This window comes from Pisolithus orientalis, assembly GCF_024613125.1.
Source record: "Pisolithus orientalis strain OTSU chromosome Unknown F5J12scaffold_3, whole genome shotgun sequence".
Classification (NCBI taxonomy): Eukaryota; Fungi; Basidiomycota; class Agaricomycetes; order Boletales; family Pisolithaceae; genus Pisolithus; species Pisolithus orientalis.
The window spans coordinates 1,996,404-2,023,634 of NW_026260784.1; the positions used below are offsets into that span (position 1 = coordinate 1,996,404).

The following is a 27,231-nucleotide window of genomic DNA, read 5'->3' on the forward strand; positions in this document are numbered from 1 at the left end:
CTGTCCTGATTCTCCGCATCCTTCGGGTGTTGCCGTCAGCTAACGTTGTGTCAAGGGTCTACGCTATACGTACATATCATATCGCCACCCACGTTCAGGCGCAAAATTCTGCCGCAACCCGTCAATCTCAGCCGTGAAAATTGGACTTCGTTCAATGTGTTACAAGCCCAGACTACATTTATCGAAATGCCTATCTGAGCCCTCTCCGCCCATCCAATGCTTGCGTTGGCTAAATCCAGTGTGTGAAAAAAGGCTAAACCTGATCCAAACATTTTCCCCGATTGGCCTAATACTGTGCTACCCATCACCCTCATAAGTACCCATCCTCGCACACTAAAACATCGATGCTCTCCCTTCGGGTCTGGTCCAAGGAATGTAACTGGGCTAGCCTACTTGGAACGAAAAACAAAGTGCTACCGCATATGGCGCCCTTTTTCCCTTATCGCTTATGAAACGCTGACACTCTTAGGTGGGTGTAATGCGAAGGTGAACAGCATTGCATGAGAGATAGGTACCGGCACGGCCCATCTGTCCGACCGTATATGAATGTAATTATGTACATAGGATTGTTGATAGTACTTTGTATGCATGAAGGCAAGTAGTTTCAAGTGGCAACATTTCTCTATGCGTCGATGAGCTTGTCCTCCTGGATTCCCATTCGCTGCTCTTCTGCGTCAACCGTCTTTTTTGTTGGCTTCCGCCCGTAGAACTCCGCAATAATCTTCGGATTAATGCGGTTGAGCTGTTCCTTGGGGAAGATACGAAGCAAGGACCATGCCAAGTCCAGTGATTCAAAAATGGTACGCGATTCATATGGGCCTGCATCGCGTTATCGTCATCGTCAGCCACGGTCAACCGTAGTTCTGAGCACGCCACCGAATGAATACGCCCTCAAAAAATGAAACCTTACCTTGTCCCACGAACTGCCTCTCGAATTTGTCTAGGAATTCCAAAGCTAGTTTATCCTCCGCAGATAATGCCTCCTCGCCTACAACTGCCTTCATCGCAGCTGCATCTCGTCCGATCGCGTATTTCGCGTACTGTGGGTCGCGTGGTAACCCGTGAGCATGTGCGCTGCTGTGCATGCGTGCGTGTGTGCATGGAGACACAACACGGGCTTACCAGCTGGTTAGATACGTCACCGTGATCTTTCCTCGTGAGCTCGTCGCCGATCGCACTCTTCATCAACCGCGAAAGTGATGGCAGCACATTAATTGGTGGGTATACTTGTCGGTTGTGCAGCTGGCGATCGACAAAAATTTGTCCTTCGGTAATATAACCTGTCAGGTCGGGAATAGGGTGCGTTATATCTGTGGGCAAGACGACACCAACAACACCGTCAACACGACCTCGGAACACGGAAAGCGTGAATCATGAAAATGCACCGTCATTTGGCATGGTGAGGATGGGAATTTGTGTAATCGATCCATTGCGGCCCTGGACACGACCAGCACGTTCGTAAATGGTCGACAAGTCGGTGTACATGTACCCGGGGTAACCACGGCGTCCAGGCACTTCTTCACGCGCTGCTGAAACCTAACCATCACCATCGCCCCCCGCAGGTATGTGAAAAGCGAAAGTGTGTGAAGGAACCCCGTAACAAGCTGGTAGCACGTCAAAACGCACCTCACGCAAGGCATCGGCATACGACGACATATCGGTCAATATAACTAAGACATGTTTCTCCAGCTGGTAGGCGTAGTATTCAGCAGTCGTCAGTGCCAGGCGAGGCGTAATAATGCGCTCGATAGTGGGATCGTTGGCTAGATTAAGGAACAGGGTCACTCGATCCAAACTGCCATTAGATTCAAAGTCCTCCTTGAAGAACCGTGCAGTTTCCATGTTTACGCCCATTGCGGCGAACACCACGGAGAAGTTGTCTTCGTGACCGTCGTGTACGTCCTTCGTCGGACGCTTCACCAGACCGGCTTGACGCACAATTTGCGCAGCAATCTGATTAGTGATTAGTTAGGCCTTTGATGAGCAAGAAGAAAGGCGTGTAAGAAAGCACGTGTTAATTCGCGTACCTCATTGTGAGGCAGGCCTGCGGCAGAGAAAATGGGGATCTTCTGTCCGCGGGCAATGGAGTTCATCACATCGATAGTTGAGATACCGGTCTGAATCATCTCCTCAGGGTATATCCGGGAATATGGATTGATCGGTGAGCCTAAACTAAACCTTGCAGCAGAGGTCACACCAGAACTTACGGAAAAAGAAACGTACCGTTAATGTCCAGGTAGTCTTCTGAAAATACTCTCGGACCCTGGTCAATGGGGTTTCCAGAACCGTTGAATATGCGTCCCAGCATGTCTTCTGCCACCGGAAGCTTCATGCTGCTCCCAGTGAATTCGACGTGGGTCGTTTTCACGTCCACGCCTGAAGTACCCTCGAATACCTGCACGATCGCCTTCTTTCCCTGCACCTCAAGGACCTGCCCTCCCCGCTTAGAGCCATCGGGAAGAGTGAGTTGAACAATCTCATTGTATGAAGGGAACTGTAAGGTTCACGATGAATATGGGGCGTCAGTGTATCGATCAGTCGCTATACCTTGACATTATCCAAGACGACCAACGGCCTGCAAGCCAGAAGATGTGACGATAAATAACTATCTTAATGTAAACCGGCCTCTATAGTTTACACGCACCCATTGATTCCAGATACTGTTCGGTAATCTGAAAGGGACGGTGAGACCGAGGTTCCGCAGTCGAAAGAGAGCCCTTGGGGTTTAGAACACACCGAGATGAGGCTGCACGCGGTATTCGCGTGTCACCGCTGCAGCATTGATTGCGGCCAATTCCCTGTCACTAATGCGAGGCGTCGTCGACCATGGTTGGGTTGCGATAAATGAATATGCAAGCACTGCTGCCTGGAGTCCACACTCGCCAGCTTTGGTCGACTATGGTCGTTGGACCCACTGCCGAACAATCAAGCCCAAGCCAAAGCTTCCCACGCCCCGGCATCTTTCAACACACCCGTGTAGGCAGGTCCTATGATACATACTACACAGGGGGCGTGTTTTCAGTACTGTGTGACTATCTATATTCCTTCCATATTCGATGCCAGTTCTTTGACAAGAGCTTGCGCTGCTTCCTTCACTCTTTCCACATCCGTCGAGGACCTGTTGAACACGGGGTCAGCTCCACAGTTCAGCTGTCGACCTCCAGGGAACAGCGATCATACCACCCCGTTTCGAGAAGCAGCTCCTCGAACCTTGTCGTCAGGCTCCCAACCGAGGTCTCTGCTTTGCAACACCAGATATAAGTGTTCGGCTGTTCCTGATCGAACCTATAGAAGAAGAGACGACGGCGGCGTCAGTCCGGAACTAGCCGCAGAGACCTTTTCAAATACTACAGACTCGAGGGTAAGGATGCACAAGAAAGTCCGCTATCTTTGACAGACACGTTTTCGCAACCGATGGGAATGTGAAGATATTCACGACTCTAAAGGAAATCGCAACTACCTCGTTCAGCAAGCCGGATATTGCCTTTATGAATTACGCCCGTACGCACATTTTCATAGATTCCTGTATCCGCTGTACATTCTTCAGGCGCGACACGTTTTTAGTCGCGATCGAGATCAAATTCTTCATACTGCAAGTTAACTAGCACGTCAGCTTTGTGACGCGATCATGTGAGATTACCCACCACGCTGCTCCTGTCGCAGATTCAGGGAGCCTGTGCCACGGCATCTGCCTCAAGCAGCATATTGAAGGTTTGAAGAACGGGAACAACGACATTATTCGATGTTATATGTTTCAAAGCGTACTCGATTAGGTCTCCTGCAAGACTCGCCTGGCTGAATTCACCCCGATCAGAGCTCACTGGCAGCGTCCGCACGTAGGCAGCCAAGCTCGATGACGCAGGCCGTTGCTTTCGGTGGCGTCAACACAACGAGGCACGGAACTCATAGATCGACAACATACAGTGCTGTTCGTCCTCGTGGACACGCTCAATACTAAGCCAGTCAAAACTGGCTTGCCGGTATTCAGGTATTTCCAGCAGCCTAACAGCTTTTGGAAATAACCATTCCCCATTGTTCCAATTTGTCCCATTTTCACGACAGTCCCTGCAGACCTTCGAGGTCCCCGATACAGCAATCGGGATAACGGACTTACGGCAAGAATAATTCCCGGGCCAGGTCCTTCGCCTCGCACCCGCCAGCGTTCAGCGTCATCGACCGATGGTAGCTGAAAGACTCAGCAGACGAGTGAAGCATTCCCCTGCAATATGACGGACATTATCAAGCCTTTCTACGCCCTGTCGGAGTAAGCGGCCCACAACATGGTGATATCGGTCAGCTGGAAGCATGCTTGCAAAATTCGACAGATTTTTTGACACAACGAAGAGGGTCTCGATAATTGAAGTCAGGCCCTGGATACAGGCAATGCGTATCCAGGATCCGACGTCTCCGCGTTCATCGGTCGTATAATCGTCCAATCCGTTGTCGAGTACGTCAACCAGAGCACGGACAGTGTCCGGACAGGAGGCCTATTGAGTTGTGAGTACTTCGATCCTCACACGATGCGGGTACGCTACCAACGTTCTTCCAAATTCTGGGCTACACAAGCAATGATTTTCGGAACTGGCAAGAAAGCTGTTACGGCGCGCCTCAACATTTGTCATCCTAGTTGCGGACTATAATCACCGTTTCATAGTGATGACATGAGGACAATGGGCTTCTTTCTCACCTCCATGCTGACGTTGTCCAGCAAGCATTCCACAACCTCTGGCAAGCCATGAGGGTGGGCGTGATAGTCAAGGACACCTAGCAAATATCCGAGACTCTGTTGCAATGGGGGCAGGCCATGCTTGAATTCCCTGATGTATGTATAAAGTGATCCCACGTCAGGGCGAGGTGGCAAACGAGCATGTATGGGTGTGACGTATCTTTGAACTGCGCTGGAACAATCCGTGAGGGAGCTGACGGTAGCCATGGAGGCTGCACCAGCCTCTCGTACATCGCTGCTCTGGTGGCGTAGTCCCCGGTCGACGAACTTCTTCCAATTTGAAACAGAGGAGCGGTCCTCTAGCTCAACCTCCTCTCGGGTAATAGTAACGGCGACCAGGCTGCAAACTGCGCTAAGAATTTGCTCATTACGTGGCGCAAGGACCAGTGATTCAGGGATACAGTTGATGAGAATAAAGATCTGTGACAAATACAAACACCAGCAGGTGAATAAAGGGAAGAATGTGGGGCAGAAGGTACCAACTTCTTGTCGTGTCCGGTCCCCTATGTAGCCAAATTGGTTGTACGCATCAGCTATCTCGGTGAGTGCCGCTACAGCACCGTGAATAGTTGCCACATCTACCGAAGTGAGCAGCCGCGCCTTTTAGGTGTGTTTTCAGTGTTATGATTTTCTCATTCGCCAAGTAAGCACTCACTAGGCGTTGAATGCATGGCGGGCTCAGCTTATCCAAGTTAATCTCACAAATAAGCCTCAAGGATTTGGCAGCCAGCTGTCTCATCACAACGTCCCAGTGGCGCAAGGTAATTGATATTAGGTGCTCGACAAGAGCCGGCCGATATTCCTCATGCCTACCCGTGATGGTCAGTATCGCATTCCAACGGTGAACACATTGGACTCGCTCAGCTACTTGTGGGGCCGCCGTAAGAAAAGCGTTTCGGCGTATGCTCACGGAATAGAAGTCGGTCTTCCTTAGTACGTCTATACCGTGGGCAAACAAACCCTGGACCACAAGTAAATATAGACATCCTCCGCGGAACAAGGGTCCTACCATTCGCCCAACGTGTTCCTGGAAGGCCGCGCTCGCTGCTCTCCGGATTGATACATCCCGGTCGAATAAAGAGACTGCGACGAGCTTCTCTGCCAATTTAGGTGCATGCGAGGAGAAGCTAGACCGGACTTGTGATCTGGCTAGAGCCCAAATCACATAGGCAGCAGCGTCTCGAACGTTGGAACCAACGGAATGAGCTCCTTTTCGAATGTCAAAGTAAAGTGCTTGTGACAACCAATCGAGAAGGTTCGGAAGTAGAGTGGAAGGGACAAGGGCTCTGCGTGCCATTTCAGCTGATGCAAGGCACGGCACCATGCCATGTAGCTTCGGCGATGGAGGGCATGTCGTAAACGGTTGCACCGGCAATAGTGTGGACGGAAAACAAGTGTAGGATGTTTTCCATGACTTGCCGTGCGAAGTCGTTTGACAAACGCTCGGAGAGCCTCCCGATGCCCTTGGCCTGCTGACCATCGTACGACAGTGTCCTAGCCTTACCATCAACTATCCCCCCATTGACAAGTCGGTCAACGGTAATTACCCGATCTTGGACAGCTTTGAATAACACATCCAAAATGACCTCCAATTCTTCTGGGACGTCGATCTCGTCATCATCATCACCATTATGTTCGCTTGTGTCTTGATTGCTACCATCATTCAGAGTGCGCACTGGTACCTTTGTTTCGAAATAGACGTCAATCGTTAATGGCAAAAGGCTCACTTCGAATTCCGGAAAGTTTTGGTCTTGGAGGAACCAGTCGGAGACCAACCCTGGACAACAGTTTTGTCCTGTACTTTCGTACAAGCGTATTAACGGTTAACGTTTCACTATTGCTTATAGTTTCCGACATTTCCATCAAAGCCCTGTGCAGCTGCTTTCGTATCTTCTGGTGCGCCGGATTTAACAAATTCACACAACACCTGCAGGACACCGAGAGACTGCCGGACGTTTATGCGACGTATCACGAAAAAAAGCACTGTACCTGAATAACATCATTGGATTTGATGACGGACATTGACCACTGCAGAAAGGTCTCGAATCGTTGTTTAGTGTCCTTTCTGTGATGAATCGGGTCAGCAGGGTTAATGGATGCGGATTTTGATGCCCATGCCTCATGTAAAACTGGGAAAGCAGTATAGCAGCGCCCTCGCGCTCCAATCCTGCCTTATTCAGGTATTCCATGGCTGTGGATTCCAGTGCGCTTGCCAATCTTCCAATCTGGTGATCTTCATCGAACTGATCTAAATCAAATGGAATCCGGCAAACGAGGGACAGCCACAAAAGCACTACGTAACGAAGAGTCCATTGGGATGACTCTACAGAGGGCCCATCAGGCAAACGCATAAACTCAATGGCAATCGTCACGTCCACAATTTCATGGGGAAAGAAACTGGCTGTTCAAGCTTTTTTAGCACCAGGCGAACTAACGACACAAACGAACGACCCACTGATCGTCTTATATCCTCTGAGCTTAATGTAGTTGTAAAGAAGTTCAGCCAGTCTACCAAGGCGAGCTATTGATGATTTTGCGGATGGATCAGATGTGCGGGTCCTCGCGTGTGCCCTCAGACATTCCACGGCTGGAACGACAAGGTTCTCGAGATAGGGATCCAAGAGATAGGACTGCTCCTGATACTCGCCCAGCTAACAAGACATCGAACTGGGGTCACGAAGGAACCGCTAAGCGATGGAAGCTCTTACTATCATGGTGAGCTTGCGCATCAGTTCGGCTTCGGCGCCGTTATCTTGGCGACTGGGTTCGCTAGATAGATCCACGGCAAGCAACGCACTCTGGGCAGAGACGAATTCACCGTAGCGTTCGAAAGACGCGAGTTGCTTCCCTTCGATTAGCTCAGAGTCGTCCATGTTCTTCGGTGCTGACTCTAAAAGTACAACTCGGTTGCTGGATATCATAAACACGTGTATTTCCTTCCGTGGGAACCTATGAGGTATTTGGCTCGACTACTCACGCCAACGAAGCCGCCTTTGCAATACTTAAATGCCTCTGTCTGGGAAGACTCACGGCGTGAAGAGGAAAAGACCCCTCGAGGTTAAATCACATCCTTCAAAGCGTTGTCTGCGTGACACTCATATTCTGGACAGGACGACGACGAAACTAGATTGCGGCGAAAGCTGGTACGTTATTTCAGCGCTGGCCTTCCCGACATCCACAGTTGACTCAACGAAGTGGTAAATATCAAGCACCACGATGTCAGAGAGATCCGTCAAGTCACTAAGAAAGCAAAGGCTTTCGAGATTCGGAGAACGTTCAAGAAACTAAAGAAAGTTAGGTGCGGGTAACTCCACATCGTACTTGATCCTCTTGCTCAACTCGACGTGCATTCCTTTGTCAGACATGGTGACCCAGGAGGCGAGGAGACAAAAGACCTCGAGGAACAAATTGAGGCACTCAAAGTAAGCGAAACACGTCTTATCTTGAGATCAGGGATGCCGACACCCAGCTAGCACATGGATTGCAAACAGATAGCGAACACTGCACTAACCACTAAAATCAAGAAAGACAAGGTTCTTTCAGAAAATCCTCTCGTCCAATCCGCCGTCTCTTCGGAGCTAACCTCAAATTCTCTCGCACCTGCGCCGTCCGGAACGCCGAAAGCAAAGGCGCAAAGCCGTTTACTCAGTTCGAAATTGCTCGCGACCGAGATCACCGCAGTCTTGGAAGCCCTTCGGAATCATTTAATTCCCACATCTGATATAGGTGGAGTGTCGGACAATGATGAGAAGGTCATACTGGGAAGTGCAAAGAGAAGAAAAGATAAGGATCGAATGAATAGCCCAGTATCTCCATTGGAGTCGGATTCGGACGAAGGATATTCTACCGGTTCTCATGATGACGAAGAAAGGGTGGTGGCTGAAGACGACGGTTGGCAATCACGTACCGTAAGTGACGAACAAAGTGCCCTCGACGGGTGGGAGTCAGGGACCATTGACGATAACTCTGATTACAACAAAGAGTCGGACGACGTATCCGATATCGGCAATCAAGTAACCTCGCCAAGCGGCATAGTGACGCAGACACGAAATTCGGCGTCGTTATCTAAAGGCGAATCTGTTTTCCTCCCAACACTTTCCGTTGGGTTTGCACGTGGTGGTGGTTCAGATAGCGAATTCAGCGATAGCGAAGCCAAAGCGGCTGATGGAGTCAAAAAGAACCGCCGTGGACAGCGGGCTCGCAGGGCGTAGGTTTTCCTACATTACCTGTTATCATTCGGCTAACATCGTGGGCACAACAGTATATGGGAAAAGAAATACGGAAAGAATGCCCACCACGTCAAGAAACGGCAAGAACTAGGTCAAGGAACGAAACGACCAGGTTCTGCTGCGAAGGGGCAGAAGACATCGAAACAGTCTCCGATGGCCCGTCGTGAACAGAAGTACGATAAAGACGCTCGCATGCCGAAGCGGGCGAGAGTCAACAAGCCGGTGTCCGATCGGGCGGTGCGGAAAGGGGCATCAGCAAGCACTGATCCGCCTCGGACAAGAACGGAGCAGCAAGATGAGCGGCCGTTGCACCCTTCTTGGGAAGCAAAAAAGAAACAGAAAGCAATTGGAATCGTGCCATCTCAAGGAACGAAGATAATCTTCGATTCATAGCGATTATCGTTATGAGCATGTGGACACACGTACAGTACTGATAACGTTTTGTTGGGACCAAAGATACAAGTTGTGTAATCTGCACAGGATCTGGGTATTGGCGAAACGATACAACCAGAGGAGCCAAAATATCGGAAAGAACGGAGGTTTTTATCGAGATATGCAGATAACGCACTAGTTCCTACGGGAAGGGCAAACGTGCTTTTTGCCTCCTTGCAACCTACATCCACGGGAGCACCACATCTGTCCACAGCGCCCGCAACGCGGAAAGTCTCTGCCGGGTTTCAAGCACGTGGAGCACTGTGAGCTGCAAGAAAGTTTAGATTTCTTCTCCAGCGCCTCTAGCACCGGATGAAGTTTCTGAGTCTCGGCCGGAGGTGAAGGGAGGTTCCCATGAAAGTCGCTCCAGGGAGAGTCTGGTGGCAATGACATGCGGCTGATGGACGGGCTCCTACAGGAATCCGTATGACTGAGAGACAACGGCGAATCAGGGGGGGTATCGTTGTCCCAGTGAATTCCAGTGTATCTTTGCTCTCCCGTGGCGGGTATGTTCATTTTCAGGGAGGCACGCATCCAATCCGCGGCAGGGATAGTAGCGGTAAAGGAGCCATAGACGTTTGTGAGGCCTTCGGAAATATCGGCTTCGGACATGCAATTGGGCATTTGGCGATGGATACAATGAGAGGATCCCATACGGATCTTCGTTACGCTGCGTGGACAACTCCACGTTCTGGCTCCTGCGCCTTTGAAAGGTGGTGGGTCGTACTGGAGAAACAATTAGCCCGGCAATAACGACAATTAGCAGTGGAACAGGAACCCACAGTGAGGTCAGGCTGCGTCATGAAAAGTATGGATGGAGTCTTTAGAAGCGAAGCTCCCTGAGGGTGAATCTCGCGCTGAATTTATACTCGTGTGACCAGTCTTTCAGATCGACCGACGAAAAACGACTTTTTTACGTTGTTATGGGAGGTCGGCACCTTGTGACCCGACCCGAATGGAATGATATCAAACAATTACCACTGCAATGGAAGTCAGTGGGAATCAACTCGGATTTGCCAGCTTTTCTTACGTGTCGAAGTCCCAAGGTGATTCGACAGCCAGGACGTGGGGAAAGACATCACACGACACCTTTTTATACGAGCGAAGCTACAGAGGAGATAAGCCGGTTAGCTGGCAAAGTGGGCATTTGAAAACTATTGCCTACGTGAGCGCAATCTCATGTCATAGGATGATAAGATGTAGTCGGAAGCAACGAATTACCGGCGCTGTAATGACCTCACATGTGGTGACGGTGAGCGGAGCAGCAGGTGCTGCGCCAGTACTGACATGATAGAGTTTGCAGGGGTTGTCCAACCGGGGTATTACTCTCGTGATCAGGACCCTGGAAGTGAGGTAAAGATTAGATGTCCACGGTGCTCACAGAGTCACGAGTAGGACGGAGTTGTCATGGGACTCTCCATCCGTCCAGGCCAGGCCTAGCCAGGCGTCCCGTCGAAGGGTGGAGGCGGAGGCTGTGTGCGTTAATGAAGTAAAACTCCCGCAATATTGCGCCAAGCGTAAACAATGTAACGAACAGACCAGATCCCTCGAGGTCGTCGGCGGACCTCGATCATCCGCCAGCGCATGAGCCGAAGAGCCGTTGGGGTCACCTGGGTGAACGTTTAACGCTAATAAGGCATTTGGCCTTTTGTCCCCGCTTGTTCATTGGACGATGGAAGGCAGATATAGATCATATCGGACCCACCTTGGTTTGAGCTCTGCGTGTATATAAGACAACAATCGAGAGGGCGAGATTCGCCCTGATTACGACCGCCCGACGAAGCCGTTGGCCGTTCGACTGATCATCTCATTATCAAGGAAGCACACTGATCAGGGCCCTGACGGTGGCCGCTGCGGACTGAATCGTTGAGTTAGACGCCAATGATGGGTCCGACAACACTTGCTACTACTGCATCGTTACAAGTGCCCCGACAGTATACTTGTGTCATTTTCGCCCTTGACCCATTCTGAGATACAAACAAGACCAAATAGGAGCAGTCTCGCCGACTCAGTAATTTCAATCGGATCTGCAGTGCAACAGCGAGCGTCGCTTGTCTAGTCTCCTGCTCCTCGTCTTGCCATTCTTTACGACGTACTCGTTACTCACTGGGGGCACTCGTTTTATTACTTGATTAGCTTGGGTTGTAATCCACCCCCATCAACTTATCTTGCAGCTTTTTACGTCTTACACCCCACAAGCAAGTCATGGTAAGTTGCAGGACCGCATGCACGATTATCAGCTTATTTACTCACTTTCATTTTCTTAATGTCATTAAGGGTCAGACGCTTTCTGCACCTGGTCAGTTCATATCTCTGCAGAATACTTGCAGCTCCCATTGTCCCTTGGCTCTGATGAGACTTTTGCGGTTGACTCATCTTCTTTCCCCTCAGCCACCAACAAGAAAACGGAGTCTGGTGAAAATGATCATCTTTTCTTCTCTGTGACAGAGATGCAGGGATGGAGGATCAGTGCGTCTTTTGCCCATTGTCCGTTGATCCTTGTCTCACAGTATATTGCTTCCGCCACTTCTGCTATTTGCTATTCTGTACCATTCCTGAAATATCCAGGCATGGAGGATGCCCATGCCGCTGTCCTCAATTTGGAGGAAAACCACGACCAGAAGAATTCCTTTTTCGCAGTGTATGATGGACATGGTGGTATGTCTTGCGACCAGTCACTGCGTTCGTCTACTCACAGATTCCCCGCATATCAGGCGGCACAGTCGCCAGATTCGCGGGACAGAATCTCCACAAACGTCTGCTTACTGAAGAAGCATATCGCGAAGCACATTATGAAGAGGCAATGAAAAGAGCATTCCTGGGGACAGACGAAGACCTTTTGGCTGGTCCGCGTTTGATATCATGGCCCTGGCCGTTTTATCTGCATGTACCTGATCTTGATTCTTGAACAGATCCGACACATACACGCGATCCCTCTGGCTGTACTGCAATTGCTGCATTGGTAACGAACGATCGCAAGATATACGTAGTATGTTTGCATCCTCTTGAACATCGGTCAAATTTGACACAGTTCCAGGCTAATGCTGGAGACTCCCGGTCTGTGATCAGTATCAAGGGAGAGGCCCAGCCACTGAGCTTTGACCACAAACCGTCAAATAATAGTCCGTCTTTTTAACAATTATTTTCGGAAATGGCTCCACAGCTGATCACGCTCTGCACAGCCGAACGCGCCCGTATTGTTAACGCGGGTGGATACATAGAATTTGGTCGCGTCAATGGTTGGTCATCAATTCTCTTACAGCTCCCTGATGCTGAGGACGCTTCCTAGGAAACCTGGCCCTGTCAAGAGCACTGGGCGACTTCCAGTTCAAAAAGAACTATTCTTTGATTCCCCAGAAACAAGTTATTACCGCGGACCCGGACGTGATGGTACACCAGCTAAGTGACGAAGACGAATTTTTTGTGTTAGCCTGTAATGGTGAGCAAGTATCCACACTGTATGATGCCATTTTATACTCATTTGTATGCCGAAAAGGTATTTGGGATTGCTTGTCGTCGCAACAGGTAGTCGACTTTATCCGGCTCAAGGTAGCCGAGGGAAAAGAGTTGACTGAAGTCGGCGAAATGATGTGCGAGCACTGTCTTGCTCCCGACACTTCTTCAGCCGCGGGCATCGGTTGCGATAATATGACTATTCTTATCGTCGCTGTCCTGAACGGACGGACACAGCGAGAATGGTACGATTGGATCGCCGACCGCGTCAGGAACCAGTACGGCTACCCGACGCCCTCCACTGTTCCCCAGATCTACGCAGCAAGTCGCCTCGTGGCTTTCAAGGCACGGAGAGAAGCCATGGAAGAACGTGACCGTCAGCGGAAAGAACGCGGGGATGAATATGTACCACCGAATCCATTTGGGGGTTTGGGACCGTTATCTGGGATTGCTCGTGTTCTTGGGAGCAACGGAGGTATCTCATTTAGTCCCGAAACGGGTATCGTGGCGGACAACGGCCGGCTTATGTTTACTTCGGAAGACGATAGCGATAGTGAAGACGAGATAGAATCGGACCCGTTGGCACACAGTCACTTTAATTCGTCGGGAGACGGGACACCCGACCCTGCGGCCACCCTAAGGCAAGATCTTGCTGCATACCAGAACGAAAATGCCCAGGAATCTGGTTTCCAAATTGATGGGAAGAAGCTGACGATAATTGACGACGACGATGACGACGGCGAGTTGTCAAACACTACGTATGGCAATAATGCAAACTCGAATTCTTCGAGTTCCGGGGGAACACCACAGGGAGAGGCCCCACCGTCTCCACCGAAGCCGCAGGTGAATGGAGATGTTACACCGGTGCCACAGCTCGACTCAGAACCGCTTGGGGACAAACCACATCCAGTCCTCAAAGCGGAGGGCTTGTTGGGCACTAGTGAATCTCCGTTCAAGACATAGTCTTGTGTATTTCACATTCCTTCACCTTCATAATAGGCACACCCGTTCCCTTTCTTTTGCTACGCTTAATCCGTTCCTCTGTTCCCTACCCTTGACAGACCCCGATGTGCCTTGTGGTTTTGGTTGTTTTCTGTTGCTGCTATCTATTGTATGTCCTGTACGGTAGTGTTGTCAATTTGGTCGCCACCAATCCTTGCGGTGCACAGGAGCTGCCTCTAAGTTTTTCGTTTTTTCCCCATCTGTAGCCTGGTTCACGATTCCCCAATCGTATGTGATGATCACCGGAACTTCAGTATCATACATTTACTCCCTTAACTGGTTGTAACAACTGAACTATCCTTGTTTCACCCTTCTTAAAAGATGTCGTACAAAACTACCAATTGATTCTCGCATAAGCAAACGATGGTCGTGGAATCGGATTTGTTGTTACTTTTGAGCGCGCAGACGCCGAGGAGCGATCCAGCGTTGCCATCACCAACCTTGAGGACGCTTTGCTTGGCCCACAGCTGGTTCGGTGATGAGCGTCGATAGATGTACACGTTTCCGCCGCGATCAACGGATCCATTCTCGAATGCGAAGATAGCATTTTGCGTGTGGTATGAGAACCGTGTGTCGCGCTTCGATGCCAGCACGAACGCCAGCGCAGGGAATGTGCCTGTGTGTTTCCACTCGGGGGCGATGGTGTCGCCGCCGCCACTTTGTACTCCATCCGCGGCGTACAATAACCCATCAATCGAATTCTTGACCACCAGGCTGGCTACTAATTTAGCGTCTGTGCCAGGGAAGGTCGTAGAGAGGAGGTTGAAGGGTGATGTGCTACTGTCTTTCCTCTTCCACCAGGGCGGCGTAGACCCGTCCTCTGAGACCCACGTAAAAGAGGCGAGGCGTCCGACTGAATCGTCGACCTCGTCATCCATCTCGCCCTGTGCTAACGAGGGGACGCCGCGGCCGAGTCCGAGTCCGCTAGCGTCCTCACCTGTCCTGAGTGCTTCCGTGTATTTCTCGAGTGCCTCACGGACGAGGTAGAGTTCAGACGGATCGAGCGTTTCCGGAACGTCCATATCATCATACCCTTCGCTTGCGGCCTCCCTCGGTGTACTGGTACGAGTACCGGCTGCAGCGAACACGTGCATCCATTTCTGACCTTCGGTCATTTTGTCGAGATGCACGCTCAAGATTCCAAACTTGTGTTCTCCCTCGCGGTCCCATGTCCAGAAGCTAGTGGAGGGGCGCACACGGTCCCACAGCTGCTTGGCAGAGTAGTGCGGTAGCCATACCCCCTCGATGTCGATGTTTCCTGGTACGCCTTTCACGTGCACCGTCAACGTGGTAGGTGAGAAGAGAACAGAGATACTGGATTTCGGAGTTGACGAGGGGAGCGGAAATGCTACCGTCACGACATCAGCGGTCTGCGTCCACGAATAGGGATAGGGTTTTGGGAGTGTCGTGTTGTCGCTGGCATCCAGATCCTCGCCCGCCCGAGGGATCGGTGCGATCTCGTCAGGAGAAGGCTCGTAGGCTGGCGTGTGTGGAGCGCCGATCTCACGGTACGTCGAACTGCCGATAAGGGCATAAGCGCTGCGGGACGCATCGTAAACAGCGAGCATAGGCACGTCTTCCCCACGTCTGCGCCAGACGATGTCAAGTGTACCCGAGTCGACCTGCATCATGTTGAGCGGAAAGGTAAAGCGTGCAGCCCATACGTCGAATTCGGACGAGTGGTGGTGGTGAAGATGTCGGAGGTGTGGTGAAGATGTGGCAGCTGTTTCCTGTGTGAGGGAGGAAAGAACTTCCGTGTCATAGTGCCTGGACGACAGCAAAGCAACAACTGTCCCGTCCGATACCCGTGCGACGCTGTGGATTCGGAAGGGTAGTGGAAGGGATGTAGCCTCTCTGTCGAAGAGCTCGAATGAGGATACGAGCGTGGCAGGGCCGCGTGCAGGGATACTGAGGATGTACAGACTTCCACGCCCATCACCCACGAAAGCGGTATCGTCTGCCAGGAATGCGGCAGAAGGATACTCGCGGTGTATAGTCTCTGATTGCGTTTGGGCGGTAGAAATTGCGACAGGGAGCTCGTAGACGACATCGAACCTAGGAGATTTGGTTATCTAGTACCGTGCCAGTCAGCAAAGTAGCTGGCGGAGAGACATATACACTGCTGCTGCTCACATCAGTGGGGTCTATGTCAACAACGACTACCCGATGATCAGCATCGATGTAGAGCGCTCTTCCAGGTGCAGGAGAAAGAACGAGATGGTTGTGGGTGATTCTGCTTTGGACTTCTTGCAGCGAAAGCGGTGATCTGCCAGAGGTGGTTACTTGGGTGGGCTTGTATGGCAGGCCATGTCGAGCTATCCCCGGGGAGATCACCTGCAGTTTGTAGCCTTCGAACTTGGGGTTGAGAAGTTCACGATTTGGGCTGAAGTCTGCCATCTGCACCGTCTCAGTGTGTTGGCTGTGGTATCATCCGAGGTCAATATAGGCCATAATGACATCACTACTTGAGTCCCTTAAGAAATATCACTGGCTAGATGATCCTCACCCTCCAGCCCTGCGGAAGCGGAAAGGTGTCCTCACACCGCCCTGCCGCTCCCCTCGCTTGGGCCTCTGCAGCTCATCTGCGATAGCCCGGCCAATCGCTCAAGTAACTCAAATGCTGTTTACCCGCCGTGGCCGAAAGAGAGCAAGAACAAGATTGGAGTCCCTGTACACCAGCGCTTGGGTGAAACGGCCCCTTCGTAGCCGCACCGTACCTAGTTACAACACCTGTTCTCCAATGGATAAAAATGTCATTACCTGTATACCCGCCATACTACACAGCTTCATCGTGAAGCAATACGTATTCCCGATCTGACAGTCCAAACTTAATGACTACGAAGACGTCACGCCATCAGGATACACATGCAAGACGGTAACTCGTCAAAATTGAGGAACATACCGTCGCCAGCCCGCAACTCGTAGAAACGCGTAGTCGGGATCGTCTCGTCGTTGACATGCGTATGGTTGGTAGACTCGAGATCAATTACAAAGGGTCTGCCCAATCCACATTGTGAGTAGTGTCTGACGAAAACGCATGGCTGTTAACACACTTTATCATGGCCTTAGGCACACCGAATTCGTCTTTTACTTGAACTTGTCGGTCTGAGTGCCAGGAAGAGAACGGTCAGAACTGAGCTAATAGAGGATAGAGTGGCAAGTGTCGACAATATTTACTCACGTTGTATGACTGCGTGCTGCTTGGAGCAGGATGGATGTTCGATGAGGATATCTGCAACCGTGCGATCTCTGCCAATGAGGTATGCGCTTTGTCGGTTTATATGTAGCAGATCTGCAGTAGGGTTTGGAACTCGGTCCATTCTCTGCGAGAGGATGACACTCACCGGGTCGGTCTTTTCCTTTGAACACGTATAATCTCCACCCCAGTGTCGGCTTCCTGGCCTCTGGTGGTTCGTTGTACTTGAGTACGGTGCTCGTACCGTCGGATACCTTGACCGTATTGGTCGCTGCTGCGAGCAGACCTGAAGGTTTGAAATTGGGCTTGGCTTTGTTTTCGGGAGGTGCAGAACCGGAATTCGAGGGTGAGCGATGGGCTGAAGACCGAGACCGAGAACGTGGGCGAGATGCAGGTGATGCAGAGCGTCGTCGTGTGCCACGGGAGGATGGTCTGTCTCTGTCGTAGTCTCTTCTCCCGTCTCTGTCGCGCTCTCCCTCCCTCCGTCGTTCCCGTTCCCTGTGCCTCTCCGCGTCCGATCTATCCCTGTCTCTGTCCCTCCCTGTGTCCCTGTACCCGTCTCTGTCCCTGTCCCTTCCACCGTGCCACCTCCGTTCCCCACCACCACGCTCAGACTCGCGACGCTTGTACTCATACCTACCACGTTGGCCTGGACCGTCGTCCTCGCGCCTCGAAGCGCTGCGCTCCTCCGCGTCGTATCTACTGGGTGGTCGTCCAGACGAAGACATGTTGGCTGGGTCTCAATACGTGTGAAAGTGTAACACACGAGTCGTGATAGTCCGTAATGATACAAGTAGACAACTACATACATAGCCTGGACCCTCCCGAACCCTACATACCCGTCAGAAAATGCCAACATGCATAAGCCCATGAAAAGAAAATAAGGGTCCCCAGTCAACTTCGCCAACTTCTAGGAACCCTGACGTCGGCATCACCGCGGCCATCTATTCCCGAATTCTCGGTACTCATGAAGTCTCTCTGCTGAATCTGATCCCTATACCCTGAGCTGGGCAAGATCGCCGCACGCTAATCGGAGCCGTCTGGAGACGCTTAGCGCTCGCCAGCTCTATCTCTTCGAGACCCAATCCGAGGAGAGCGTGCATAAGCACCACAAAAGCGTAGAGGAAAAAGACAAGTAGGACTCTGTCGAATATGCTGCGTGGGATGAGTTCATGATAGCAGTACGTTAAGAACCTGAGGACAAGAGAGGTGCGTCGAGGTAGTAGGCGCGTACCAGCGATGTCGTGGGGAAGGACAGGGGTCGTGGTGGTGGAGTCATAGTTGATGATCAAAGGCGTTTCGGGTGCATCGTTACCGTGAACAAGATGTGTGTGTGCTGTCGGGCCGTCCGGATTGTGAGAGCGTCTCAATGTGACAGTGGACGTTCTGCGGTGCATCGTACAGCAGCACTGATCGGGAGCTGTGACTGCCCTTTAAACTGTAAGATCCTTGGCGGTTTCGATAAAACCTATACGGGGTTCAGACGTTTACGGGTGTGGCCATCGTGCTTCGATTATCGTGTACACTTACGCGCTTGGAGGGCTCCAGTTATCAACTTGTCCTGACGCAAGTAGCGCAAGTGGGCAAGCGCTAGTGCTGCTTGACAGCTCGGTGGGAGGCAGGAGAGAGCAGGAGCCAAGTTTAAATATTTGAATTGTCTTTGGGTGAGTCGAGTGTCCTGCCATCCCAGCGCTATTTTATACGCACATCAGCGGGCCCCATGGGTGCCAGTGAGGTACTTTAGCTGATGCCGAGATTATCACCACTTGAAGTGTTGTTCGGCTACTCTGGCCTACACCGTACAGAATCATGAGGCGGCAAAAGTAATTATTATCATTTGACATGGTGTTCTCAGCTTCTCTAGCCAGGCAAGTCGTGAGTCCGCTACCGACGGGTTGCAACAACAATTTTTTCTTGTAGTTTACGTTCTGCACGAGCCAGCTACCTGCTTACGTGTCGGTGGTGCGACGGTCGAATTGCTGGCAACGACTGAACCGGCATCAGTAAATTCAGCCAAATTACAGCATGCACATTAGACAGTTTTTGAATGCTCGGCAAACACTGGCGAACATTAAGCGCTTAAAAACCCAGGTTTTTGAACGCTTAGCTTTACTGATGGGTGAGGAAGGTCTGGTGCATTACGCACGTCGTAATTTGCCATCTAAGGGATTTTAACCTATATTCACGAGTGAAGTCACAAGGCCACAAGGTCGTCCCAAAAGTCCAAACACAGCAATATTCCTACTCCACCCCCTGAAGACAAGACTTGTAAAGGATCCAACAAGGAATAAGTAACCAGCTACTTCACAGACAAACGGAAGCGCAGAGAGAGAGAGCTCAAGTACAGAATAAGCTACCAATATATATCCCCTGATAGGGCCCCAAGTGGTTCAGCATGTTACTATCGAATACGTTTGGAACGGTCATGATCGTACAGTTTGCGTCGGTTGCGTCATCGTTGCCTGTTGTCGCGTACATGCGAGAAGCCATGTGCGAACCCAAGAAAAGTGGGGAGGAGTGATATATAACAAGAAAAAAGAAAGAAAAGGAAAGAAGAACCGACCGGGACAGGAGACTGCATAGTTGGGTTCTGTTATGTGTACCTCCCCATGAACATGTGAGAAGCCCATGAAAATGCCTGGGACGATGGGTATTGGGTCTTTCCCGTTGTTTATTCTCTGGAAATCGGGAACCTGTGCATGTATCAAAAAAGCATGCGAATTGGGCGTATCCAGTTAAGCATGTGGCAGAAGGTGGGAGAGCTGCGGGATTTTAGCGACGCACCAGTCGAATCGAAGAAGCTAGCCCATGCAGGGTTGCCCACGCGTGGCGTCCCATATGTGACACCCTTGATGGCAATGTTGGAAGGCAGACTGAGGGCTAGGAAGAGACAATCGAGTTCGGCGAGTGCACCACCGAGGGAATGGCCAACCTATTTTTATACGTACGGCCAATCAGTACTAGCGTCGAACTTAACTATGTGCAAGCGCGTGGTTGGAATTCCTACCAGTGTAACGGTCTCTGCGTCCATACTGATCCAGTAGCTTATTTACCCCAGCGAGGATGGTAGGTGCAGTCTTGGCATGTTCATTCGCGAATCCGCTGTGCACTTGCACGCTGGAGCTGATGCCCGGGAAGAGTAACGGGTCAAGCGATTCCAAGAATATGTCGACATCAGTGAGATACGCAAGGCTACACGTTTAAATTTAGTGCATAACCATTCAGGACGTTGTGTATGGGTCTTCGAGGATGGTACGCTTACAGCTTAGTTGTGTCCGTCCCCTGGTGGGCTACGATGACTGTGTCTCCGGAGAGCCAGTAACCGACATAGTCTAGGATAACGAATATCGAGTCCATACATATCAGCCCTAGGGGAAATGGAGCGTACAGTATTGCGTGTCACTTCCATCCCCGCCTGTAAGCGATACCAGGAAGTCTGGTACCGCATCGCACGCTTCTGCCATGCTATTCATTGTACTTGAATACGAAGAAGGACGGGAGACGGCGCACCACCACACATCCAGCCATCGACGGTGCTGGGGGGGCAGTATGCTGCACGGGCGAATTGCGAGTAAGGCGCAAGGCTGGCAAGCTCTGAGGGCGAGAGAACATATACATTGCTCTGCTGGAGGTAGGACGTAGTGGAATTAGGCAGGGCACCCACCACCACAAGTCCATTCCAGTGGATGCAGAGTGCTAGCAGAAACATAAAAAGAAGCGTAAGCATCGCGCGCGAATCCAGGGGCAGGGGAAAAGCCCACACTGTCTCACCAAAGTTTATAACGTCTACGCCGTCAAGAAGACGCCTTCTGAATACATACTTGGAGGAACCCAAGGAAGGGCTGATACCCGTAGCCAGAGGTAGTACTGTGGCCAGAGGAACCAAATGTATCCATTCTGGCCTGCGGTGGTCAGTTGGCCATTGTACAACCGACAGAAACGCAAGGTCAGGACGAGAAGACATACCTCTTAGCAACAGTGTACGAAATGAGTTCGAGTAGTAATAATCACGAGAGCCCGTATACGAACTCTGGTCCATGTGGCGATACACGATAATCACTTTTGCAACCTCACGGTGTTCTGTCTACCAGGCAAGTTGTGGGTCCGCGGTTGGCCAGACAAAGTCATCACAGTTCACGTTCTGGGCCAGTTACCTTCCCATTAACGTTGTCATGTGCTGCGAACAGGAGCTGATGAGTCCGTGGTGCGACGATCAGAGTACTGACAAATGACTGAATTGCGCTCTTCGCGACTCGATGGGGAAAGTCTGGCTCCCTCATGCAATAATACGACACTCGTAATTTGCAAGGTTATCATTCATCTACTTCAGATAAGATTCTAACCCACATTCGCGAGCGAAGGTCGTCTTAAAACTTCAAATACAGAAATATTCCTCAGTCCACCCTAGAAAACAAGACTGCAAAAAATCCAGCAAGAAGTAAGCAATCAACTAGTCAGCACAAAGAGAGAGGGAGAGAGAAGGAGATTAATTGCGAGTTGTAGTAGTGATAACTATCCTCTGGAAGGTTCCCGAGTGTTTCAGGATGTCACCTTCAACTATGGCCGGAACGGTCCTGATCGCATGATTGGGATCTGTGTCATCATCGTCGCCTGTTGTGTAGACGCGAGGGGCCATGGCTATACGGGGGGAAATGATATATAACAAGAGAAAAAGGAATCAAATATTGTCTGGACAGGCAACTGCATAGTTAGGTTCCATTATGTGTACCTCCCCAGGAACATGTGAATAGCCAAAGAAAGTCGGTAGAACGATGAGTACTGGGCCCCTCTCGTTGTTCATTCGCTGGGAATTGGGAGCCAGTGGATGGATATACAAAAGCAGCGCCAGGTTAAGGGAATCGCATCTTCGAATCGAAGAGACCAGCCCACTCTGGTTTTCTCACACGCGGCATTCCATATGTGACACCCTTGATGAGATACTGAAAGGCAGGATAAGGGCTATTAGGAAGAGACGGTCGATTTCGGCGAGTGCATCGCCGAGGGAATGAACCTATTTTTGTCACGACCAGTCAGTACTAGCGTCGAGCTTAACTATGTTCAAGCGCGTGGTTGGAATTCCTACCGATATAAGGGACTTGCACGCTGGAGCTGATCCCGGAAGGGATTCCGGGGCAAGAGATTCAAAGATTATGTCAATATCAGTGGGGTCTACGAAACTACAGGTTGGACTTGGCACGTGCTATCTAGGAAATTGAGTCTAGATCATCAAAGACGCTGCACTTACAACTGGGTTGTGTCTGTCCCCCGGTGGGTTACGACAAGAGTGGTTCCGGGGGGCCAGAAGTCTGTATCGATCAGAAGGAATGGATGCGTACTGCATTGTATAGTATTTCCATCTCCGCCTGTAAGCGATACATGGAAGTCTGGTATCGCCTCGCACGTTTCTGCAGGCTGTTCGTTATCCTGGTGTAATACGCACAGAGAAAGAAAACGGACGAACGACCACACATGCAGCCATCGACAATGCTGAGGGAATAATATGCTGTACGGGCGAATTACGTGTAGGTGGAGGACGAGAGAGTAGATACATCACGCTGCTGGAGACAGGATTTGTAGGATTGGGCAGGGCATCCACCACTACAAGCCCTTTCCGACGGACGGAGAGTACTGGAAGAAGAAGTGTGGCACCGCGCGCGGGTCCAGGGAAAGGAACTACACTATTTCAGATAGACCATCAAGGTTTATAACCTCTGCGCCGACACGAAGGGCGCCTGCTGAATACCTAGAGGATTCCAAGGCAGAGGGCCCGAATGCGTCCGTTGTGGCCTATGTGTGGTCAATAGCCAAACTGGTGGACACGCAGGGTCAGGACAAGAAGACATACCTCTCAGTAGCGGTGCACGAGCGAGTCTGAGTGATCATGAGAAGGTGCATATGCCACCTGGTCCGTAATAACTATTACGTCTCCGTAATTATAGATAATCCCCAAAAGGCAACTATTTAAGAATGATGGCGCTGACTAATCTGACATACCGTCAGCTCCACGCGGTGATGGCCCCAACGTTGGCCTGTCGTCGGGGACGAGGACGGTGTCAGGATGGTAACTGCAGCCGTGCAGTGTTGTGGGGACGGGCGATGCTAATACTAGGATGAGTTCTCACCTATGACGTCCGAGCATGAATTTCGCTTGAGACGGACTGAAGGAAACCCCGCCAGCACAGTAACTATTCTTGCAACAAGGGTTGCAGTGCAGTGCGGCGATTTTCCTGCCCCGAGACGTACGCTGACGCAGCAAAAGTCCCAGCCGATGCGCTGACATGGTTTTTTCAAGTTAGACAATCTTTCCAATTCCCACCAAGTCAAATACCTTCCCCCATCTCCCTAATATCAACATCGTCATGTACTACCGCCAGCAGGCGACGTCTCATGCGAGGAGGGACGATTCAGACGCTGGTCATACCCCCGATCATGATTCTCAGCCCAATCAACGGCTGCCTCCTATCAATTCAATGTCATTACCTGGTATGATTCGGGAACAGGATTACCGTACTTTTAGTCCTGCAGTACCTGCACCGGGGTATCCTTCCTCTTCCTCCCAATTTCTCTATCCGTCGCAACACCAACACCTTCAGCCGAGCCTCCAGCCTCACCTTTCTTCGTGGAACCGGCTGCCGTACCTGCTGGACCAGTCTGGTGATCCGTCTCCAGGGAGAGATCATATGCACCGGTTTACCCCACAGCATCAACATCACCCGGACTCGCTTCACCGCACAGAAGATACTTCCGCCGCCACCGCTACTTTCATGCCGGAGGATGTGCCATTCTCGAATACTGCGCAGCTGGAGTCTAATCTAATGATGACTCGGTAGCCCCAACTACATAACTAGACAACGCCCGATGGCTGATCATCCTCCCGTTCCATACCCGTCGCACCAAGTACAATCGTCCCAGTCGCCCCCACGGGCTCAGGAGAGTCCGTCAACAACGGGAGAGGAATCTTCTAGCAAACCGAAGAAATTCACGCAGGATGAAACCTCGCATCGGACTGGCCCCGGATCAGCCGCTAACAACTCAGGGTAAACCGCGAGCGAGAGTCTATGTAGCATGTGTGCAGTGGTCCGTGTCTTGTTTTCCACCATCCGTTCAGAGGAAAGCTGATTTCTGGATGTTGACGCACCTTGTGGTATATATAGCCGGACGAGGAAGATTCGGTGCGATGGTGCGAAACCGGCATGTCACAATTGTACGCGCCGCGCCAAGGCGGATGATGAGTGCACGTATGACGCGGCTCCGAAACGAAGGGGGCCTGATAAGGTACCTGGGGCAAGGCAACGCGTATCAAGGGAGACGAGAACGGATAGGGGGTGATGAGGTCGGCACAAGTTCAGGAAATGTCCGCAGGCGGCGGAGAAGGGGAGACGAGGGCGATGCGAATAATGGGAGTAACACTGCGTTTTCGGATGACGCTAGTGAGAGAGATGAAGGTATCGGTTGTGTAGCGACCACGTCGGCACCACCGTTAGGGTTCTCCTCCCATCCGACCACCTTCCCTGGTGCTAGATCCACAGTTGTCAGACATGACGACCTTTGTAGGTGGTATTGGCGGAGTTGTGGCGGCGACTCCGCTTGCAGCGTCACAGATCTCTCGCAGTACTCCGACGTCAACATCCACGGCCGTATTGGATGGAGGGTTGGGGTCAGTAATCTTAAGTTCTGCAGAGGGTTTTGCTGAAGAGATAATGTACGCAACGAACAGCCAGGTATTAACTTGAATCATTCTCATGGGGTCATTTTCTCACCCTTTTCATTTCGTCCTTGACTGAAGAGTTTAAACAACACCCAAGTATATGATCCATCAATACTACCACTCCCACCGCTACCAGGGAGTGTCTTTGAGAACAGAGATGTAGTACAATATTTCATACGACAGCAACCGCCGCAGGTAGTTGAAGACTGGCAGCGAGAACTCGGAAGAAGCAATCACGCTTTCTTCCGAACCCTCCCTCGAGTTTGTTCGCAAGACATGGTGGGAGTCGCTCTTGGCCGTATACTCGACTGACTTGCCTCTTTTCCCAAATGCGCTCACGGCCATGCAACGTCATCACGCTTCTTCATGGATTACAGCAGACCTTCGTTTTCTTTTCCGCACGTCTAGTTACTGGTTTTCGTTCATCAACGTCCCTTCTTTCCTGTCCACCTTCATGGACCCCCAGAAAAGAGAGAAGATGCAGCCAAGCTTTGCTTATGCTACCTTAGCAGTCGCAACGCTTCTTCAGAGTTCGGAAGTCGGAACGGGAAGCGAAGGCAGAGAGAAGGCGTTAAGATTGAGGGATATGGCACAGGGGGCGCTGGAGGCAAGTCTCTGTGCGCGGTGGGTGGATGAGGAGGTAGCGCAGGCTGCTTGGGTAAGCACTTCGTTCTTTATCTCTCATGCCTGATGACAGCTGGGGGAATGATGACACGTGTCTGATATGAACTTAAGCTCCTTGCCTTTTTTGAACTCTGTCCCCATCCGCGCCACGCGGGTGAACGAACCAGGTCTAGCCTGCTCATGCTTGACAGTATCATTCGCGTACTTTCGCTTGCGACCCTCGACAAGGAAAATCCTGCCGCTGTGCGCTTCAACCGCAACACTGTCCCTGTGGTCCTGTGTCCGCGTCAGACCTCTCCCTCGTCTTTGTCCTCTTCGCGGTATGATGCAAACGAGGGCGTAAACGCGTTCGATGGGATGTCGCAGTCCTACCCCATTCATGGCTGTGCTTGCGCTTCTCTCTCACTTGGTCAAAGCTGGCCTGCATCTCACGAACACGCGCCGCTTTTGGTTGCTACTCCCGGGTGGGACGATGCTTGGACGTCCGGAGAGATCAGAAAAGAAACCTGTAGGAGGTTGTGTTGGCATTCGATGATGCTTACGGCAGGATTTTTGTCATATATACACTCTGCGCGACTAGATCCTCCGGATTTGTTCATTGGAGAACCTGCAAATGTAGGTGGAATTTTTTTTTTTTTTTTTTTCAGAGAACTGCTTTGACCTGTGCCCGTGTTAGATCGCCCTCCTTTTCCCCGCCGAAGCAATGATTTCACGTTATGAGGCGCACTGGGTCAGGGATACAGTGTGGGCGTTGAACTACCGCACAACCCTCCTCTGGCACAGTTGTCTGCGATTGTTACGTGACCCGAATGTGAGCGAGGCGGACCGGGCGAGATTCGGTGTGAACGCGTGGCTTGAGGCAGATATACTTGAGCAGGCACTCGACTCCCATACTTGTGGGATGGAGAGTTCTTATTACCAAGGGCGGGAGTACTTGTTTAAGTGAGTGTGAGCATGCTATCCTATCAATCTTTTTTTTTTCTTTCCCGGAGTGGTCAACTAATGCTGTGGGGGTTGGGCAGCGTGAGATATACGATTTCAAACGAGTTTCAAAAATACATTCCAATCACAACGATGTGCGTGTGCTTTCCCTTCCCTGGTGTTTCGTGCGGGTCGGCTGACCGATTGATGGCAGTAATACGAGTGACTTTTTGCATCGCGGCAAAGCCGAAGAGTGTTGTGGGTCTTGCTTGTTTCTTCAATTTCGTGAGGTGAATGCAACTAACGCCAATCCGGGTGGCAAAATTGGCAGTGAAACATCAAGCCAATATCGCTGAACGCCTTGTGCAGACGATGGGCGCGTTGACGGGGCGTGCCGGGCAATTGCTCGCTCACCGACCGCTCTTCACGTTTTGGTTCATGGGTCAGATTAATAGGTACGTCAGGGCACACGCGCTGCTTGCTTCTTCGATTATCGTTGGGTCTAATTTCCTGCAGAGCCCTTTCTCTTTGGGAGCGTGATAATTCGCTGACTCTCGCCGTGGATGTGTGTGTCACACTCTTTAAACCGATTGATTATTTATCTGCGGTGTGGCCGTGCCGAGGTATGGTACCCTTAGTTGAACGCTTCGCGTTTGGCAGTTTATTGACCTTATTTATGTTTTATTTCGACTATTAGCGCAAACAGCCAAAGCAGTGGCGCTGAGGGCGTGGTTGGCCCGAGCTTGCGAGGTAACGGGGAGACCTCCGCCGCCCCCTGGTCCTCTAAGTGTCTTGTAAACTTGTAGCAGTATGTTGCTCTCTTCTTGCTATCTGCCTGTGTATTCTTTCTGTCTTGGTTTCCGTGTAGAATTAAGTATTCCGATGCTTTGTTGTTCGTAGAGTATTTTTGATGTAATGGATTATGCATCTAGATTAGATA

General features: G+C 51.0%; 9 protein-coding genes across 9 annotated transcripts; 3 read left to right on the forward strand and 6 right to left on the reverse strand.

Moving 5' to 3' along the window:
• Positions 1-622: 622 nt before the first annotated feature.
• On the reverse strand, positions 623-2,998 carry F5J12DRAFT_903262 (P-loop containing nucleoside triphosphate hydrolase protein; the record flags this gene model as incomplete). Its single annotated transcript, XM_051748380.1, has 10 exons — positions 623-819; positions 911-1,040; positions 1,123-1,310; positions 1,386-1,536; positions 1,627-1,953; positions 2,028-2,167; positions 2,224-2,494; positions 2,641-2,672; positions 2,737-2,804; positions 2,973-2,998. The coding sequence occupies 10 exons, from the start codon at positions 2,996-2,998 to the stop codon at positions 623-625; spliced, it is 1,530 nt and encodes a 509-aa protein (XP_051604519.1).
• Positions 2,914-7,607, reverse strand: F5J12DRAFT_804015 (TBCD protein). The gene is given in 24 exon segments (XM_051744482.1): positions 2,914-3,118; positions 3,181-3,210; positions 3,251-3,285; positions 3,356-3,440; positions 3,510-3,601; positions 3,684-3,869; positions 3,923-3,973; positions 4,008-4,073; positions 4,115-4,146; positions 4,178-4,487; positions 4,536-4,634; positions 4,688-5,146; positions 5,210-5,326; positions 5,382-5,535; positions 5,587-5,687; positions 5,736-6,028; positions 6,048-6,195; positions 6,274-6,401; positions 6,454-6,604; positions 6,639-6,671; positions 6,716-6,791; positions 6,845-7,127; positions 7,182-7,377; positions 7,435-7,607. The coding sequence occupies 24 exon segments, from the start codon at positions 7,597-7,599 to the stop codon at positions 3,037-3,039; spliced, it is 3,372 nt and encodes a 1,123-aa protein (XP_051604520.1). The 5' UTR covers positions 7,600-7,607; the 3' UTR covers positions 2,914-3,036.
• Positions 7,608-7,732: 125 nt separating this feature from the next.
• F5J12DRAFT_903264 (Bud-site selection protein) lies at positions 7,733-9,348 on the forward strand (the record flags this gene model as incomplete). The annotated part of the gene is made up of 5 exons (XM_051748381.1): positions 7,733-7,873; positions 7,936-8,024; positions 8,088-8,148; positions 8,200-8,933; positions 8,988-9,348. 5 exons carry the CDS (start codon positions 7,733-7,735, stop codon positions 9,346-9,348), a joined length of 1,386 nt encoding a protein of 461 aa, XP_051604521.1.
• A 44-nt stretch (positions 9,349-9,392) lies between these two features.
• Positions 9,393-10,563, reverse strand: F5J12DRAFT_316035 (uncharacterized protein). Its single transcript, XM_051738870.1, has 6 exons — positions 10,553-10,563; positions 10,418-10,494; positions 10,305-10,367; positions 10,170-10,226; positions 9,524-10,113; positions 9,393-9,438 (listed from the first exon to the last, which is right to left on the reverse strand). Coding segments are annotated over exons 4-6 (612 nt in total). The 5' UTR covers positions 10,191-10,226; positions 10,305-10,367; positions 10,418-10,494; positions 10,553-10,563; the 3' UTR covers positions 9,393-9,437.
• Positions 10,564-11,640: 1,077 nt separating this feature from the next.
• F5J12DRAFT_316114 (PP2C-domain-containing protein) lies at positions 11,641-13,980 on the forward strand. The gene is made up of 8 exons (XM_051738871.1): positions 11,641-11,856; positions 11,956-12,045; positions 12,102-12,233; positions 12,300-12,376; positions 12,425-12,509; positions 12,570-12,626; positions 12,677-12,826; positions 12,884-13,980. The coding sequence occupies exons 1-8, from the start codon at positions 11,838-11,840 to the stop codon at positions 13,801-13,803; spliced, it is 1,530 nt and encodes a 509-aa protein (XP_051604523.1). The 5' UTR covers positions 11,641-11,837; the 3' UTR covers positions 13,804-13,980.
• F5J12DRAFT_315970 (uncharacterized protein) lies at positions 13,980-16,300 on the reverse strand. The gene is made up of 2 exons (XM_051738869.1): positions 15,976-16,300; positions 13,980-15,914 (listed from the first exon to the last, which is right to left on the reverse strand). Exons 1-2 carry the CDS (start codon positions 16,237-16,239, stop codon positions 14,157-14,159), a joined length of 2,022 nt encoding a protein of 673 aa, XP_051604524.1. The 5' UTR covers positions 16,240-16,300; the 3' UTR covers positions 13,980-14,156.
• Positions 16,301-16,627: 327 nt separating this feature from the next.
• F5J12DRAFT_702632 (SMAD/FHA domain-containing protein) lies at positions 16,628-17,328 on the reverse strand (the record flags this gene model as incomplete). The annotated part of the gene is made up of 5 exons (XM_051740523.1): positions 16,628-16,677; positions 16,745-16,839; positions 16,896-16,947; positions 17,024-17,134; positions 17,187-17,328. Coding segments are annotated over 5 exons (450 nt in total), but the record flags the coding sequence as incomplete, so codon positions are not given.
• A 2,047-nt stretch (positions 17,329-19,375) lies between these two features.
• Positions 19,376-22,589, reverse strand: F5J12DRAFT_903268 (Alpha/Beta hydrolase protein; the record flags this gene model as incomplete). Its single annotated transcript, XM_051748382.1, has 9 exons — positions 19,376-19,500; positions 19,602-19,697; positions 19,823-19,970; positions 20,092-20,230; positions 20,301-20,370; positions 20,427-20,495; positions 20,549-20,663; positions 21,945-21,997; positions 22,574-22,589. The coding sequence occupies 9 exons, from the start codon at positions 22,587-22,589 to the stop codon at positions 19,376-19,378; spliced, it is 831 nt and encodes a 276-aa protein (XP_051604526.1).
• Positions 22,590-23,032: 443 nt separating this feature from the next.
• Positions 23,033-27,228, forward strand: F5J12DRAFT_804084 (uncharacterized protein). The gene is given in 16 exon segments (XM_051744483.1): positions 23,033-23,251; positions 23,298-23,864; positions 23,887-23,976; positions 24,014-24,115; positions 24,193-24,363; positions 24,383-24,494; positions 24,523-24,759; positions 24,825-24,941; positions 24,964-25,404; positions 25,482-25,985; positions 26,047-26,312; positions 26,393-26,446; positions 26,506-26,549; positions 26,623-26,746; positions 26,808-26,914; positions 26,989-27,228. The coding sequence occupies 15 exon segments, from the start codon at positions 23,398-23,400 to the stop codon at positions 27,087-27,089; spliced, it is 2,937 nt and encodes a 978-aa protein (XP_051604527.1). The 5' UTR covers positions 23,033-23,251; positions 23,298-23,397; the 3' UTR covers positions 27,090-27,228.
• Positions 27,229-27,231: the final 3 nt, after the last annotated feature.

Bases quoted from the DNA above. Each gene is read 5' to 3' on its own strand.
- F5J12DRAFT_804015 (XM_051744482.1), bottom strand. From the start codon at position 7,599: ATGGACGACTCTGAGCTAATCGAAGGGAAGCAACTCGCGTCTTTCGAA. The intron at 6,792-6,844 runs GCATGGGCATCA...GATTCATCACAG, and splicing joins CTTTCCCAGTTTTACATGAG to AAAGGACACTAAACAACGAT. The intron at 3,211-3,250 runs GTTGCAAAGCAG...CCTGACGACAAG, and splicing joins GCCGAACACTTATATCTGGT to GTTCGAGGAGCTGCTTCTCG.
- F5J12DRAFT_316035 (XM_051738870.1), bottom strand. From the start codon at position 10,190: ATGACGCAGCCTGACCTCACT. The intron at 10,114-10,169 runs GTGGGTTCCTGT...TTGTTTCTCCAG, and splicing joins TGACGCAGCCTGACCTCACT to TACGACCCACCACCTTTCAA.
- F5J12DRAFT_316114 (XM_051738871.1), top strand. The intron at 12,234-12,299 runs GTCCGCGTTTGA...ATTCTTGAACAG, and splicing joins AGACGAAGACCTTTTGGCTG to ATCCGACACATACACGCGAT. The intron at 12,827-12,883 runs GTGAGCAAGTAT...TATGCCGAAAAG, and splicing joins TTTTGTGTTAGCCTGTAATG to GTATTTGGGATTGCTTGTCG.
- F5J12DRAFT_315970 (XM_051738869.1), bottom strand. From the start codon at position 16,239: ATGGCAGACTTCAGCCCAAATCGTGAACTTCTCAACCCCAAGTTCGAA. The intron at 15,915-15,975 runs GTGAGCAGCAGC...GCACGGTACTAG, and splicing joins TTGACATAGACCCCACTGAT to ATAACCAAATCTCCTAGGTT.
- F5J12DRAFT_804084 (XM_051744483.1), top strand. From the start codon at position 23,398: ATGTACTACCGCCAGCAGGCGACGTCTCATGCGAGGAGGGACGATTCA. The intron at 24,760-24,824 runs GTATTAACTTGA...CCTTGACTGAAG, and splicing joins TGTACGCAACGAACAGCCAG to AGTTTAAACAACACCCAAGT. The intron at 26,747-26,807 runs GTACGTCAGGGC...AATTTCCTGCAG, and splicing joins TTCATGGGTCAGATTAATAG to AGCCCTTTCTCTTTGGGAGC.